Source organism: Gadus morhua, chromosome 21 (genome assembly GCF_902167405.1).
Source record: "Gadus morhua chromosome 21, gadMor3.0, whole genome shotgun sequence".
Lineage (NCBI taxonomy): Eukaryota > Metazoa > Chordata > Actinopteri > Gadiformes > Gadidae > Gadus > Gadus morhua.
The window spans coordinates 15,058,210-15,071,776 of record NC_044068.1 but is presented as its reverse complement, the minus strand read 5'-3'; the positions used below and the strand labels follow the sequence as shown (position 1 = coordinate 15,071,776).

The following is a 13,567-nucleotide window of genomic DNA, read 5'->3' as shown; positions in this document are numbered from 1 at the left end:
TCCTCCGCGTCAACACGTGGCCATCAATATGTGAAGAGGCATTCATCAGAACATAGACACGTGAACGCCATACGCATTTCACACGCAACCCAACATGCACCTGTGCACACAAAAAGATCACAGACATGCACCGATAAATAATTCCATAGAGAGACGACACAGGATTGTCCCTGTCCCACACACACACACACACCAAACCCATACACAGTCACCAAACACCTTTAATTGACCTGTATTGGTGGAGTGCATTGTATGTCTAGTGTGAGACAACACCTTCATTATCCTGCGATCAATAGTGCCTGTTTTTCAATCAGAGAACTCAATTTCTGTATATTTCAATGTGAATTAATGAGCATCATAAAATCCACTTTTAATTAAATAAGGGGCAATTCTCTGATGTCCTGCCGAACCTGACACACAAACACACACACACACACACACACACACACACACACACACACACACACACACACACACAGTAGAAACAATTTGTGCGACAGTCAACCAGCTGTGAATATCCACAGCCTCAAGTCTGGCATTTGACGTTACAATTGATTCATATCAAAGCACTATTTCGAGGAGCTGTTTATCTCCCCCTGTCCTCATATAGGTGTCATCGCATGAATACAAATGCATCAGATCCTTTATTATGCATTGCGTCCTGCAGCACCAGGGCACGAAATACCTAAATAGAGATACTTTGCCTCCAACAAGCCTAAAGCTAACGAAGACACATCCCTGACAGGAGAAGATATCCCACGCCTCTGCTGTATTGCATGAAAGCCTTTGGGAGGAGGATTTGGCTGCTGCATGAATCCAAGTTATTTTTAAATGTTTTAACTTGAACATTTTATTTATTAAAAAAAAAAAGAAAAAGGACCTGCCGCTGACTATCCACTCTATTTGATTCCTCTGCACTTAAATATAGTATGCGGTTGTCATGACAGTCTAATGCGCAAGTGACCGCCTGAAGTACTTTACTAGAGTGCCTTTGGCTTGTTGCATTTTTAATGACCACCGTTTTATTCGGTATGGTCATATGCACACCGATAAAATGATCCTAATGTGGTTAAGGAATAAGGTACCTTTGGTATCTTTATCTATACTATGTTAATTTAGTATTAATTTAAACCTGAACTCCTTGACTTTTGGACTACACTACTTAATTTGGTCTTTGCATTTTTAATGACCAGTGTTTTATCAGTACGTTCACATGAAGACCCATGAACTGATCCTAAGCTTATATAATAGCGACATTCAGTAACTTTATCTATTTATTTATATGTTCATTTTTATTCATTCAAACCATTCAAACTACTTGACCTTTTCAGTGCACTTCTTACTTGCACTTTGCCACTATAGCCATCAACAAATTATTCAGACTCATATCGTGTCTAAAGACTAAAACCGTCCACTCTGGGTACAAAAGCGCGCAGATATTTTCCTCAAAAAGTTAAAAATAGAATAGAGAATTGTATCAATGATTGAACGAATGATTGTCCCGCTCCCTCCCATCCTCATTTGATCAGCCTGCTATTCAGTAGCTGTTACCTGTGGCAGGGAATTCTGCTCGGTAACTAAAGTGCTATAAATAGCTGTGGTTCCTCACTCATCCAGGCACAAGCATAGGATAGCATCGATGTAAGGAGGGGAGGAGGACCATTTTTCCGCTTTTCCAATGTCAACATCTGGGAGGGTCTGGGAGGGTCTTGAACACTGAGTACCAGCAAAGGTTAGAGCCGCCATCACCGCACACTGCTACATGACAGCCTGGATCAGGTCCCAATAAAAGCCCCCTAGGTGGAGAGAGGCAGCCACACAAGGTCTATGCAAAGTTTGTTGCATGGACCTTGCAACAAACATGTTGCAAGGTCTAAACAATGCTCATTAAAAAACACAATATTAGGCAATAGTCCAAGACCTATGTTTCCCTAGTTTCACTGCAAACTTTTTATCACTTCACTTCCCAGTCTGTGGTAACAGGGCAGAGGTTATCAACAAGGGTATTCCGTTTTTTCCCATAGTTCCCATTTCCCTCCTCAGCTGGGGGGAGAAGGGCTGTTATGTTGGGAGTCAGTCGGTAAACGTCTGGCCTGCACTGCCTATTAAGTGGCTGACGGTGAAACTCTTCTGTGTGTCAATATACTTCACGGGAGTTTGCTGTTTCTCTTCTTCATGTATCACTCCTTTCTTCTCGTCTCTTTTGATGTAAAAAATCATCTTAAACTATGAGAGTAGTAAGAGTATGAGTATTAACTCTCATAAAGACGGCTTTCAAGCAACTAGAGGCAACAACACCTTTTTTAATCTCTCTCTGCCCCCCCCCAGCGAGTCACAGCTGTTGGGGAATTATGGGAACAGTGATACATGTGAACAGCTTGTTACTTGTCACTGAAAATACATGCCTGCAAATTGTTTGTGTGATATAGAAAAGGGGCTCTCTCACGATTGTAAAATCCTTCTTTAAACATTGTAGTGTGTGCTAGGTTTAAGGAGACCTGAGTTTAAGTTAGAGCATTACTCACATCTACTCGCACACCTCCGAAACAAACACCAACACCCATTTACCTGACGTTTGCCGACGTTGGCCAAAACCGTTACAACAAGTTCCTGTAAACAAGAACTTAATCCAACGATAACAACTATTGAAGTGGTATGGCACACAGGCCCCATGTTGGCATTTGTGGGTGTTTGTTGAGGCCATCTGCTAACACCTTTACTATGAGACTCGTAGAATGTCTTTGTGACATTTTAGTCCATTGACTTGAAAGGCAGATATAGATATATCTCTTAGAAAGATTATATATCAGGAGACTCCTTTAGATGTATGCATCTGCTCCTTTGTTACCTGATAAAAATGTCTGATTGATTCCCTAAGCAAACATTAAACCACAGGGGTACGTCGAAGTACATTTCAATATATGCTTCACATTTTAAGTAGCCTGGCTGGCACTCGTGGAACTACCTGCATGGCTTCACCTCTCTAGCACACACACATGTCCCTTGAATAGATAAGTACTAATTATTTCCATCCGACTAGGATATATTTGTCACATCAAATGAGGCATTGCATAACACACTGTATCACCACCTCAGATCTTAAGGAAGAATAGAGAAGCTCTCCGACTTCAAATGGAAAATGGACTGCATTTTGACAGCGCCTCTCAGTCCTGAGGCCACTCAAAGCCCCTCAAATTGACCCATTCATACACCACAGCGGTGTCGGACGTGCAAGGCAACAGCCAGCTCCTCGGGAGCAGTGGGGGTAAGGTGCCTTCCTCAGCAACACCCAGCTCGGAGGAACGGGGATCGAACAAGCAGCCTTCTGGTTGCTAGACAACCCAATTCACCTCCTGGGCCACTGCCAAGACAAAGATATGAAAACAACTTTCTGGGGAAAAATTCCTCACATCAAGCAACAAGATGCATGGTGACAGGTCTGTTGGTCACAGTCCAAGTCCTGCATTTATTTGGTTCTGGACAATTTCTTTCTTATTATAGTATGGTATCTCACCAATCCTCCATCTCTAGCCGTTTGTAATCCATAGGATCCCAGGCTTCTGCAAACCAGCACAGCTGTAGAAGTTTGTCTTTGAGATAAAATACCCTTTTCTCATCCCCAATCCCCCATTAATTCAGATGAGCCATGATACTATTAAAGAACAGCGAATTGGGGGCAATATTAGCATTTCTTCTTTGCCTCAGCGTTGTTGTCGTTGTTGTTGCTGTTGCTGTTGTAGGTGACTGATGAGTCATAGACTGGGACTAATGGGATTTACATCTCTCCAGTAAGGGCACATGTTGTGAGTCATCAGCCTACCGCAAATTATCTGGTCAAGGGGGGACACAACCACTCACCATGCTACCACACAGCACACACACACAAACACAAAACCACACACAGCTAGACAGACACACACATACACACACACAACCAGACACAAATACACACACGGCCCTGAGCAGGAGCACACAGGTAGTTATCAAGAGAGAAAGAGAGGGGGAGAGAGAGAGAGAGAGAGAGAGAGAGAGAGAGAGAGAGAGAGAGAGAGAGAGAGAGAGAGAGAGACAGAGAGAGAGAGAGAGAGAGAGAGAGAGAGAGAGAGAGAGAGAGATATGCACAATTCTCGACACAGCAGTAGATCATTAAAGACGAAGTCTACTGAATGTCTTTATATCAAAGTTTAGAATCAAAGACTCAAGGTCCCCCCAATCGATTTTTTCTCAATCTAATTAATCACACATGCTTTGATTAATCAATGTTTAATCATCAATGTTTAAATATCAGGGTTGAATCGACTCCTGTCGTTCACACGTCGTATACACATTAGTCTTCTTGACTCACCGGCATGCATTCCCTCTTAAATGGAAAGCCAACAAGCCATGACACAGCCCTCCACCATATAGGAATCCAATGGGGTCCGAACAGTCTCATTAATAATGAATGCACAGAGAAGGATTCACAAATGTATTTTGTGATTTATATATAAATTACTCTCTTCTCACAAATACATTTCAATGCACACACAAATGGATATCGGTATATATAAATGTAAAATAAATCCTTAAAAGAAAATAAGTTTCACAAACACATTTCTGATCGACACACAAATGTGTCAAATAAATGTAATATAAATCCATAAATATATGAATTGAAAAAATATTTTCAATTTTCATCAAAAGTGTATTTGGATGTTTATATACAAATTGTTAAACTTTAATTAACAGGACGCTTTAAATTTGTGAACTTTCACAATTGCATTTTTTTCAACAAGGAACTCTGTGTAGCCAATCAGATGCCTCCCTTGTTTTCAGCCAATCACATGACTGCAGTCCCGAAGAATAAGTCCAGCCTCCGAGCCTCCCGGTTCCCCCGGTCAAATGCAGTGTTGGCAACGTTACTTTAAAAAAGTAATTGGTTACAATTACTCACTACTTGTTCCAAAAAGTAACTGAGTAAGTAACTTAATTACTCTACAATAAAAGTAGCTAGTTACCAGGGAAAGTATTTGCGTTACTGTAAAAAAATAAAGTTGCTATATGTCAAAGAATTTGGATTTTAGCAGTTTTCACTTGGCCTTAATGTGTTAAATGGTTGAATTGCCCATTCACGGCCCTGATATACTATCAACTGAATTTGAATTTGCTTGGTTGCAAAGGCTGTGGAATATCTGCCGAATACTACAGATAATGCCAACTTTTCATCGGATTGCTCTGGACTCGCCATTTCTGCTGCTTCATCGAATCTATTTGGTGTGTGCATGTGCGTGTGTGTGTGTGTGTGTGTGTGTGTGGGGCGCACGTGTCCTGGCTTGTGCGTTAAAACATTGCCTCCGATTGGCTACCATGAAACATGACTCTGCCTTAGCCAATCATATTCGCTTATCTCGTTGTTAACCCACCCGGTCTCCTCACTAGCAGTTTGTGTTTGGAGCCAGGAGTGCGTTCGGATTACGCAGTTTATCCAATCAATTCATAGTAACGCGCCACATTTAACGTACAATAACGGTAACAACGTTGTAATGACGGAAACAGTAATTAGTTAGATTATCCCTTTACTGAAAAAATAACGGCGTTAGGTAATGCCGTTCTTCTCTTAAGACCCATTCGCCCACCGGTGGGCGATTTGTGTTTGTTGACCACATGTTTCCACTACGCAGCGACATAACCCGCTTCAACTTTCATCATTACAGACATTCTATACATCGTTAGAAAGGGTAGAATCTCCACAATTTATTCATCCGGTTGTTTTTTTTTATAAATCATGAGCACAAAACCATAAATATTGATATTAACCAGCATGGTAAACCGGAAATGCCAGAAAACAGAGTGACTCCCTACCTTTGAAGCAATCTGAGAACCGTAATATGTGTCCATTCCTCAATTATTTATATTCCAATTGTCCGTGAGAATCCACTGATCAAAAGCATCCAAATGGTTTTTCATAAAATTATTCCAGCTTGTGAATATCGTCGTGTAAAGTCCATTTGTTTACCATCTCCAAACTTTGTTCGTCAACTAACATACAGACGTTCGCAGCCGTATCGATATTTTCTCTAGCTCCAGCATGCAGTTGTTGGATATGCTTGTTTTCATCACTTTGCTGGCTACAAAATAAAAGTGTCCCCGTCTTTTTCTGTTCAGTTTTCACTCCGGTACAGCCCGTGAAGTAGATGGAGCGCTCCCAGTTCGAAGGGCCAATGGGCTTTGTTTACTTTGTTACGCGGCTTTAGTATAGGGACAGCGTATTGGCTATTGATATGTCAATCACTTGGGCTTCTAGCCAATGAGTTTACCTTTCCAACGCTGCTAGGCGTGTCCAGCTGTGATACGTATGAGCCGAGATATAAAGCTGCGTCAACACGGCAGACAACTCACTTTGCGCATATTTTGCGCATATATTGTTCATATTTAGTTCTTGTCATATTTTCATGATATGGCCAATATCTCAATATGAATGTGTGAAAAAATTATGTTTTGAATCACGGAGAAAGGTTTTATAGTCACCAAAATGCTTCAGTAATGTTTCCAGTGTCACAGAAGTAGAGTAAATGCATTTGGCACAATTTGGCCATTTGGAGACATTTTGGAGAGGTTTGTGCCGCCAGTGACAACACACCATAAAAACTCCATTAACTCCCCAAGGTTTAGGCCTAGAACTCCAAAATTTCTTCCAGGTGTAGTTGGCATGATGTAGAAGGTATTTGGCATATTGCCATATGCCTTACATATAAAGCACATCCTAGTTATTGTAGTTCAATTATGACCTATTATTTTCGAAGACAAAAAAAATTGCTTTAGAGCCATGTCTGAACTGATGTCATTTAGGTTGTGTGTATGATACATGCCAAATACATATCTACAGAAACTAGAGCTTGTCAGCTTTCAAATGAAGTATCATACATCCATCTAGGACTTAGGGTTACTGTGTTATAAGCTTTTCCATTTGGGTATGTGTATAGGCGAAAAAAAACAAAATACTGCCGGGCCTTAACAGGTACAGCGTTATTAGAAACACTGTTCAAATGTCTATGGGAAATAACATGGGTTTTTTGAATGATCTTACATAACAATCTCTAGGTGGCGAAGAAGTAAAAGCTGCGTCACGTTTTGAACTACACACTTTTTCCAACTAGTTTCGACTGGTTTTTAGGATTGTCGGTGACGTTAAAGTAGTAAGCAATTATTAATGCTACTTTAACGGCACCGACAATCTAAAAACCCAGTCACTGCAGTCATGTGATTGGCTGAAAACGCGGGAGGCATCTGATTGGCTACAGAGAGTCCCTTGTTGAAAAAAATGCATTTGTGAATCCAGACACGTCAGGAGTCTCAAAAATCCACATATAAATACAGACCAGTTCACACACAAATGCAAACAAGTTCACAAATGAAAAGCGTCTTGTAAATTCAAGTTTAACAGTTTGTATATAAATGTAACAACATCCAAATACATTTTTGATAAAATTTGCAAATATTTTTTTAAGACACATTTGTGTGTGGATCAGAAATGTGTTTGTGAAACTTATTTTTGTTCATGGATTTATTTTACATTTATTCATACCGATATCCATTTGTGTGTGCATTGAAATGTATTTGTGAAAAAAGGGTAATTTATACACATACTTACAATTGTGAATCCTTCTCTGTGCAATCATTATTAATGAGACAGTTCTGACCCCATAGAAACCACTTCCAAACCTGTTGGCCATTTACCCACCAGAGAGAAACAGAGCTTTATCGCCCAACAACACCCAACCCGCCATGCTGGCATGTTTGACGTATGCCAATGTCAAAATCAAATATGAGGCAAAAATGAGCAAGGGTGTTAATATGCGTTAACAATATGAACACATTATGGTTTCAAGATTAATCGCGAGCGTAAGCGTGTTAACGTTGACAGCCCATATATATATACAGACCATAATTCCTACGAATGATTCGATGACTCAATCTCCATGTCTCATCTTGGAAGCGTTGAAATCTTTTTTGAGCTGTCATCCATCATATTAGCATCTCTTCCCCGATACATTTGAATGGCGAATGCGAAAAGCCTTGCAACGTTGGGCACACACACGCATGTGTATCCGTTTCAGCAAGTATTGAAAATCACGCGTGTCAGGCTAGGCAGGTGTAGACGTCCTACCCCCCTCTCTCCCTCCCTCTAAATCTCTCTCGCCCTCTCCCTTTACAGCCAGCTCTGTATTCATCACTGCAGACGGGAGCTGCTGTTCCTTCCTGACTCTCCGTGCATCTTCTTCAGCCTCAGGGCCCCACAGCACGTGAGGTGAAAAGCCGGCAGCAACACTAAGGCTTATTGCCCTTTCCCCTTCTCTTCCACTCAGCAATTACTGTCTCCCTGAAAACTCACACAATATACTCTCCCAATATCTTATAGGAAGAGCCTTCCTTAGCCTGGGGTTTCAGTGTGTGCACATGCACGTGTGTGTGTGCTTGCATACGCAGGGGCATGTGTGTGTGACTAGGTCGGAGTGGATGTGTTTGTGTGTGCGCGCGCGTGCGTGCGTGCGTGTGCACGTGTGTGTGTGTGTGTGTGTGTGTAAGTCGGTGGGGCAGATGGACAAAATGACCAACCGGACCATCAGCATATATTACTGGAAAAACAGGGAAATGGTGGGAGGTCTGATTTACACAAACGTATTATATCTGATTAACACAAACAAATTCACTTTGCTCTCTCAACACGATCGAATTGCTTGAAAGTAATTTAATCCCAAACATAATTCGACCCATTTGTTTGCCTCATATAGGACAAGAGTGAAAAAGTAGGTAAAGTTAACAACATATAATTTACATATAAACATATAAAACAACATAATTTAAAGGTGACATATTATGCCACCAGGTGTGATAAGCCATCATCTAATCACACTCACACCTGGTGGTATTATATGTCACCTTTAAAGGATTCCCCAATCTGGACCCTATTTTCTGATATTTTTGGTCAATAATAAAACCAAGCAAAATAAATAATTCTTTACTTTTAAATAAGAGCAAGTAGAGGGGGAAGGTTGGGTCGTGGTCCATGCCGACAACAATTTCTTTAAATTTCTTCAGTATTGAGCGAGAACACTGTAGCCTTAATCCGTTACGCAGGCTGCCATGTAATCCTTTAGATCAATAACAGTATCCTGTAAGGGATGTTGGAAGTCGGTGGCACGCAGGTCAAGCTAAAGCTGAAGCTAAGCTAAAGCCCCTGCATTACGGCCTGGTGTTCGATTCCCATGTACGTGCATTGACTGCCCATGCTCATTGAAGACCTGGAGTATCTTTATTGTGCATAACACTACGGTCCATATAACCGAGGTTATGCCCGCTCACAATTGCACATGACTTTGTAATAATCAGTTGTCATTGCAGCACTTGTCTTGCCCAAGTGCTGCCATTTGACATGGGTTTGAAACTTGTATTTATTTTAGAGTGCCAACATAGTCGAACGAGAGTGCATAATGAAAGAGTCTCTTGTGGGTGGGACTCCACATGACCGTGTACAGGAATACCATTTATGTTCTACCATTGAAGTGTTTCTTTCCCTTTCGGTCATATATGCGTGTATATTATGAATATAGATGAAATGAAGTGATTGACTTGATAACCGTATAACATTTATAACCCATGGATGTATAATATATATATATAACCCTTTTAAATCAAAGTCCTGGATGTTCCCTTTCCTCTTCCCAATAGTCTACATATAAACATATCTAGATAACGAAATCTTATGAGCAACTGATCCTAAAAGCTAAATCATAGAATCCTTCCTGGATCTTGATATGCTCGGTATGTCATGATATATTTGAAACTGAACAATTTATTTATTTTACTATATTTACTATACTATTTAAATCACCAAAAAGACCGTATCGACTAAATCTTTAAACCTCTGCACTCCAGCTACACTTATTAGTATGTTTTCTGGGCTGTTATTAATGTGCCTTTTTAAAATGTTTACAAAGTCAAGAAACATTAAATGATAACACAGGCCTTTGATTATGCCCTATTTACATTTCCGTAGATATAAGGCCTTTGTTAAGTTTGTCACCTTCTTTTTGACATGCATTCACTGATCCCTTGTCTCATCTAACACAATAAGACCTTTTACCATGAGTTCAGTTAACTTAAATGGAAAATAAAACATTTAAAAAATGTTAGTATTGATATAACATTCATGTGTTACCAATTACCGTAAAATATCATAGATTTAGGCTGTGATTTGATTACCATTATTATACCATTATTGGTATAATAATTACTTTAAAAGACTACAATAACATGATGTAGTTTGCCATACAGTTAAAGTATTTAGTTGACTGAAAGGCAATCATTGTGTTGATGACACACCCTCTGTTCATGTGGACATGTGGAGAATGAAGTTCAATCAAAGGCTCTTTTCAAGCATAAGCTGCATTCACTATAGCATGTGCCTCTCTAATGGGCTGTGATTGGTTGTTTCATGCGTCTCCTACCTTCCTGTAGACGATCATGTTGGGGGAGTCGTCATCGGGGTCCACGCTGGCCCCCAGCGACTTCAAGGCCCGCAGCGCCCGGCGGGCCGCCAACGTCATCCGCGGGCTGCCCTCTGTGCTGTCCACCGAGCCCTCCGACGCCTCGTCCTCGTCTTCCTCCTCCTCGTCCTCCTCCGGTTGCTCCTGCTCCTCCTCTTCCTCCTCCACCTGCTCCTCCCCCCCCACTCTCTGCTTCTGCTCTGGTGCGTCGGCCATCTTGGGGTGGCTTCCTACTCGGGGGTCCGTCTACGTTGTTCGTTGTTTCCCCAGCCCTCTTTGCTGGTTTTCTCCCTAGTTTTCCGCGGTTTGCTTTCCGTTGGCGTCCTGTTGTATGGTAGGAGGCAGGGAAATGGGGAGGGGGGGGGGGGGGGAGGTAGAGATTAGTTGTTAAGCTAATGATAACATGATGGCAAAGTGCCCTCCAATGCCTCTTCGTTGGTGATTGTCTGATTAGAATCCTAAATTGGTGGGATAGGCAACAAATAATGGTTCCTCGTTTTGAGGCCCTGAGGTGACATGATGTCCCTTAACTAGAGCTATATTCCTCAACAAATGTGTATTCACCAAAATGAATAGTTACGACGACTGAAGTAGAACTGCCTCAGCCTGTTTAGACTAGGCGCAGTTTACATGTGTGATATGCACACACACACACACACACACACACACACACACACACACACACACACACACACACACACACACACACACACACACACACACACACACACACACACACACACACAAGTTTCAGTTCACCACCTCGTCCATGGTTTGCTCTACCTCCGAAAACAGGCAGAGACAAACAGTTTACTAGTTTCCATTTCTTTGGATGTCGCAAAAGTTGTTGAATAATAGAAATGCCAGGGCTAGGAACCAGCCCATGGCCCTCTCTGATGTTTCAGATACGATATGACACCCGCTTACTTTACAGTGGTTCTCTTGGCGAGAACATCTGTACGTACAGATGGTCGGGAGATGGTTTTTGATCTCTCGTACCACCATTTGAGATCAAAAACACAACCCTCTTTGCATTGCAATCTCACAACCATTTCAATTCAACATTTGAAGTGAGACTCAAAGCGCTTCTGTCGACAGGGCCAGGGCCAAACTGCGCAGCGATACAGCAATGTTTCTTCTCTTTTAAGTAAAATGCTATCACCTGTAGTGATTCAAGGGTCTATCCGTGAGAATGATCTGGTTGGTGGAGTTTAGAATGAACAACAAGTTTATTTTATTGCAGGACAAAGGTCCATTGTAACAGATGTGTCAATTTCATGGGCAGTTAGAGTATGTATATTAATAAGTATACATTACAATAAAGGTAAATTACAAATGTTAAATGTTACTTCTTACTGGACCAGTAAAGGAAAGCTGCAATAAGGATTGTGTGATCACCAAGAGCTCAAATTAAAACAGTTGAAGAACACTGGATGAAAAAAAGGATATACATGCTATATTTTTAAATTCAGATACAATTAAAATTTAAAGAAACCAAGGAACACCACTACACTACTAGAGACTATTTTATTCTTCTGCTTTTGGCAACAGAAACATAAAAGAGAAGCCTTGTACAAAATGACATGTTTACACACTCTTTTCTTCATGAAGCATACAGCGGAGTGCACAGAAAAGGCAGCATGCTTGCTGTGAACTAACATGCATTCATTAGGCAAAGCTAAACATGCACATTATACATTATACATCAATAGGAATTGAGACCGCAATATCGCACACCATGTTCCTAGAAAGTTTTTTCTGGGTCTGCTTTTTTTATGCAGCACAGGGGTAGTAGACTAAACTAGTGAAAGTTAACCCCTGGTGCATTTAAGCAGAATTACCTCAGCCAGGGAGGGGATGTTTGTCCGTGTGTGGGATACCTCAAAAAGGTGTAAACGGACTTATACCAAATTGGGTGTGTAGGTTTCTTGTTATGGGCCAAGTCAGAAGAGATTCTCTCTTCATGCCTTTCAGACAAAAAGGGGTGTGGCAGTACATGGGACACGTGTCTTTGAGTGGGATAGCTCCAAAGTGAAGTGGATTTGCAACCTAACTTCTTGGGTAGGTTGATATAGGTATAGCCCTGCAGTATCCATATAAATGATTTAGTACATTTTCCGTCACTATAAAAACAGGTATCTCTGCATGCTTACAAAAAATGTGAAGGCTTCCATCTAGGCTTCATCCAGGATGATTCTCTCCAAACCCCTTGTGTCTATTGTCAAGGAAAGGGCTGTTTGAAAACGGCAAAGGTTGAGCCCTGTGCCATCTATCTCATTTAAAACACTAGACTAGCCTAGCTGCCAATCCTCAGGATTTACCAGTCTCCTGGCAAAAAACCTATTCCTGGAGATCCTGACATGCTTCTCACGTCTTTCGACAGATTCAGGCACTCATTTAAAATCTTTGCAACGCAATGTATTTCTTTATTGAGAACACTGTTAAAGGTGTGTGTAGAATTGAGTGGCATATAGCGAAACGTACATGGCAGAGCAGATGATCTTATATTTAAATTAATGTATATCCCTTGAAAATATGAATGTTTGTGTTTTTATTAGAATAGAATGGGCATTTTGCACTTGTTTCTACAGTAGCCCAGAACGGACAAACAGCATTATTGATATCTTACTCGGAACTATGACCAATTAGGTGTACAGACTCAATAACAAAAAACAATTAATAAATCAATCAATTAAGGAACCTCATTACTGGACACTTGGCTGCTCGATACAGTCGTAGACAATGACAACACTTTGAGAGAGTACGGCTCAATGTGGCTCAGTCCGGATCACGCCCACTTTTGGCCGTGGAAACGCGAACAGTGCCGCACATTTGCACACTGAATTGACCTGCACCCTCCGGTGGAAATGCGCCAAGAGATACTCCTAGATCATTGGAAAGAGGTTAGGATGGGGGGGGGGGGGCACTTAGTTGGTTTCACTCAACCTCAGGTCTAGATGCCACTTGATCCTACATACTGTGTCTTTAAGAGTTTCCTATGTGTATTCTTGCATATGTCAACCTGAACAAAAGTGGAAAGT

The 13,567-nt window shown here is 41.2% G+C and overlaps 1 protein-coding gene across 2 annotated transcripts in view; it reads right to left on the bottom strand.

The window, feature by feature from the left end:
* The window catches only part of LOC115534750 (regulator of G-protein signaling 6), a 58,082-nt gene that overhangs the window by 39,955 nt on the left and 4,560 nt on the right, over positions 1-13,567 (bottom strand). For both annotated transcript variants that reach the window (XM_030345951.1, XM_030345950.1), the window contains exon 2: positions 10,488-10,850. In XM_030345951.1, coding sequence (XP_030201811.1) covers positions 10,488-10,742 — 255 coding nt within the window. In that variant the 5' untranslated portion in view covers positions 10,743-10,850. The remainder of the gene's footprint in view (positions 1-10,487; positions 10,851-13,567) is intronic.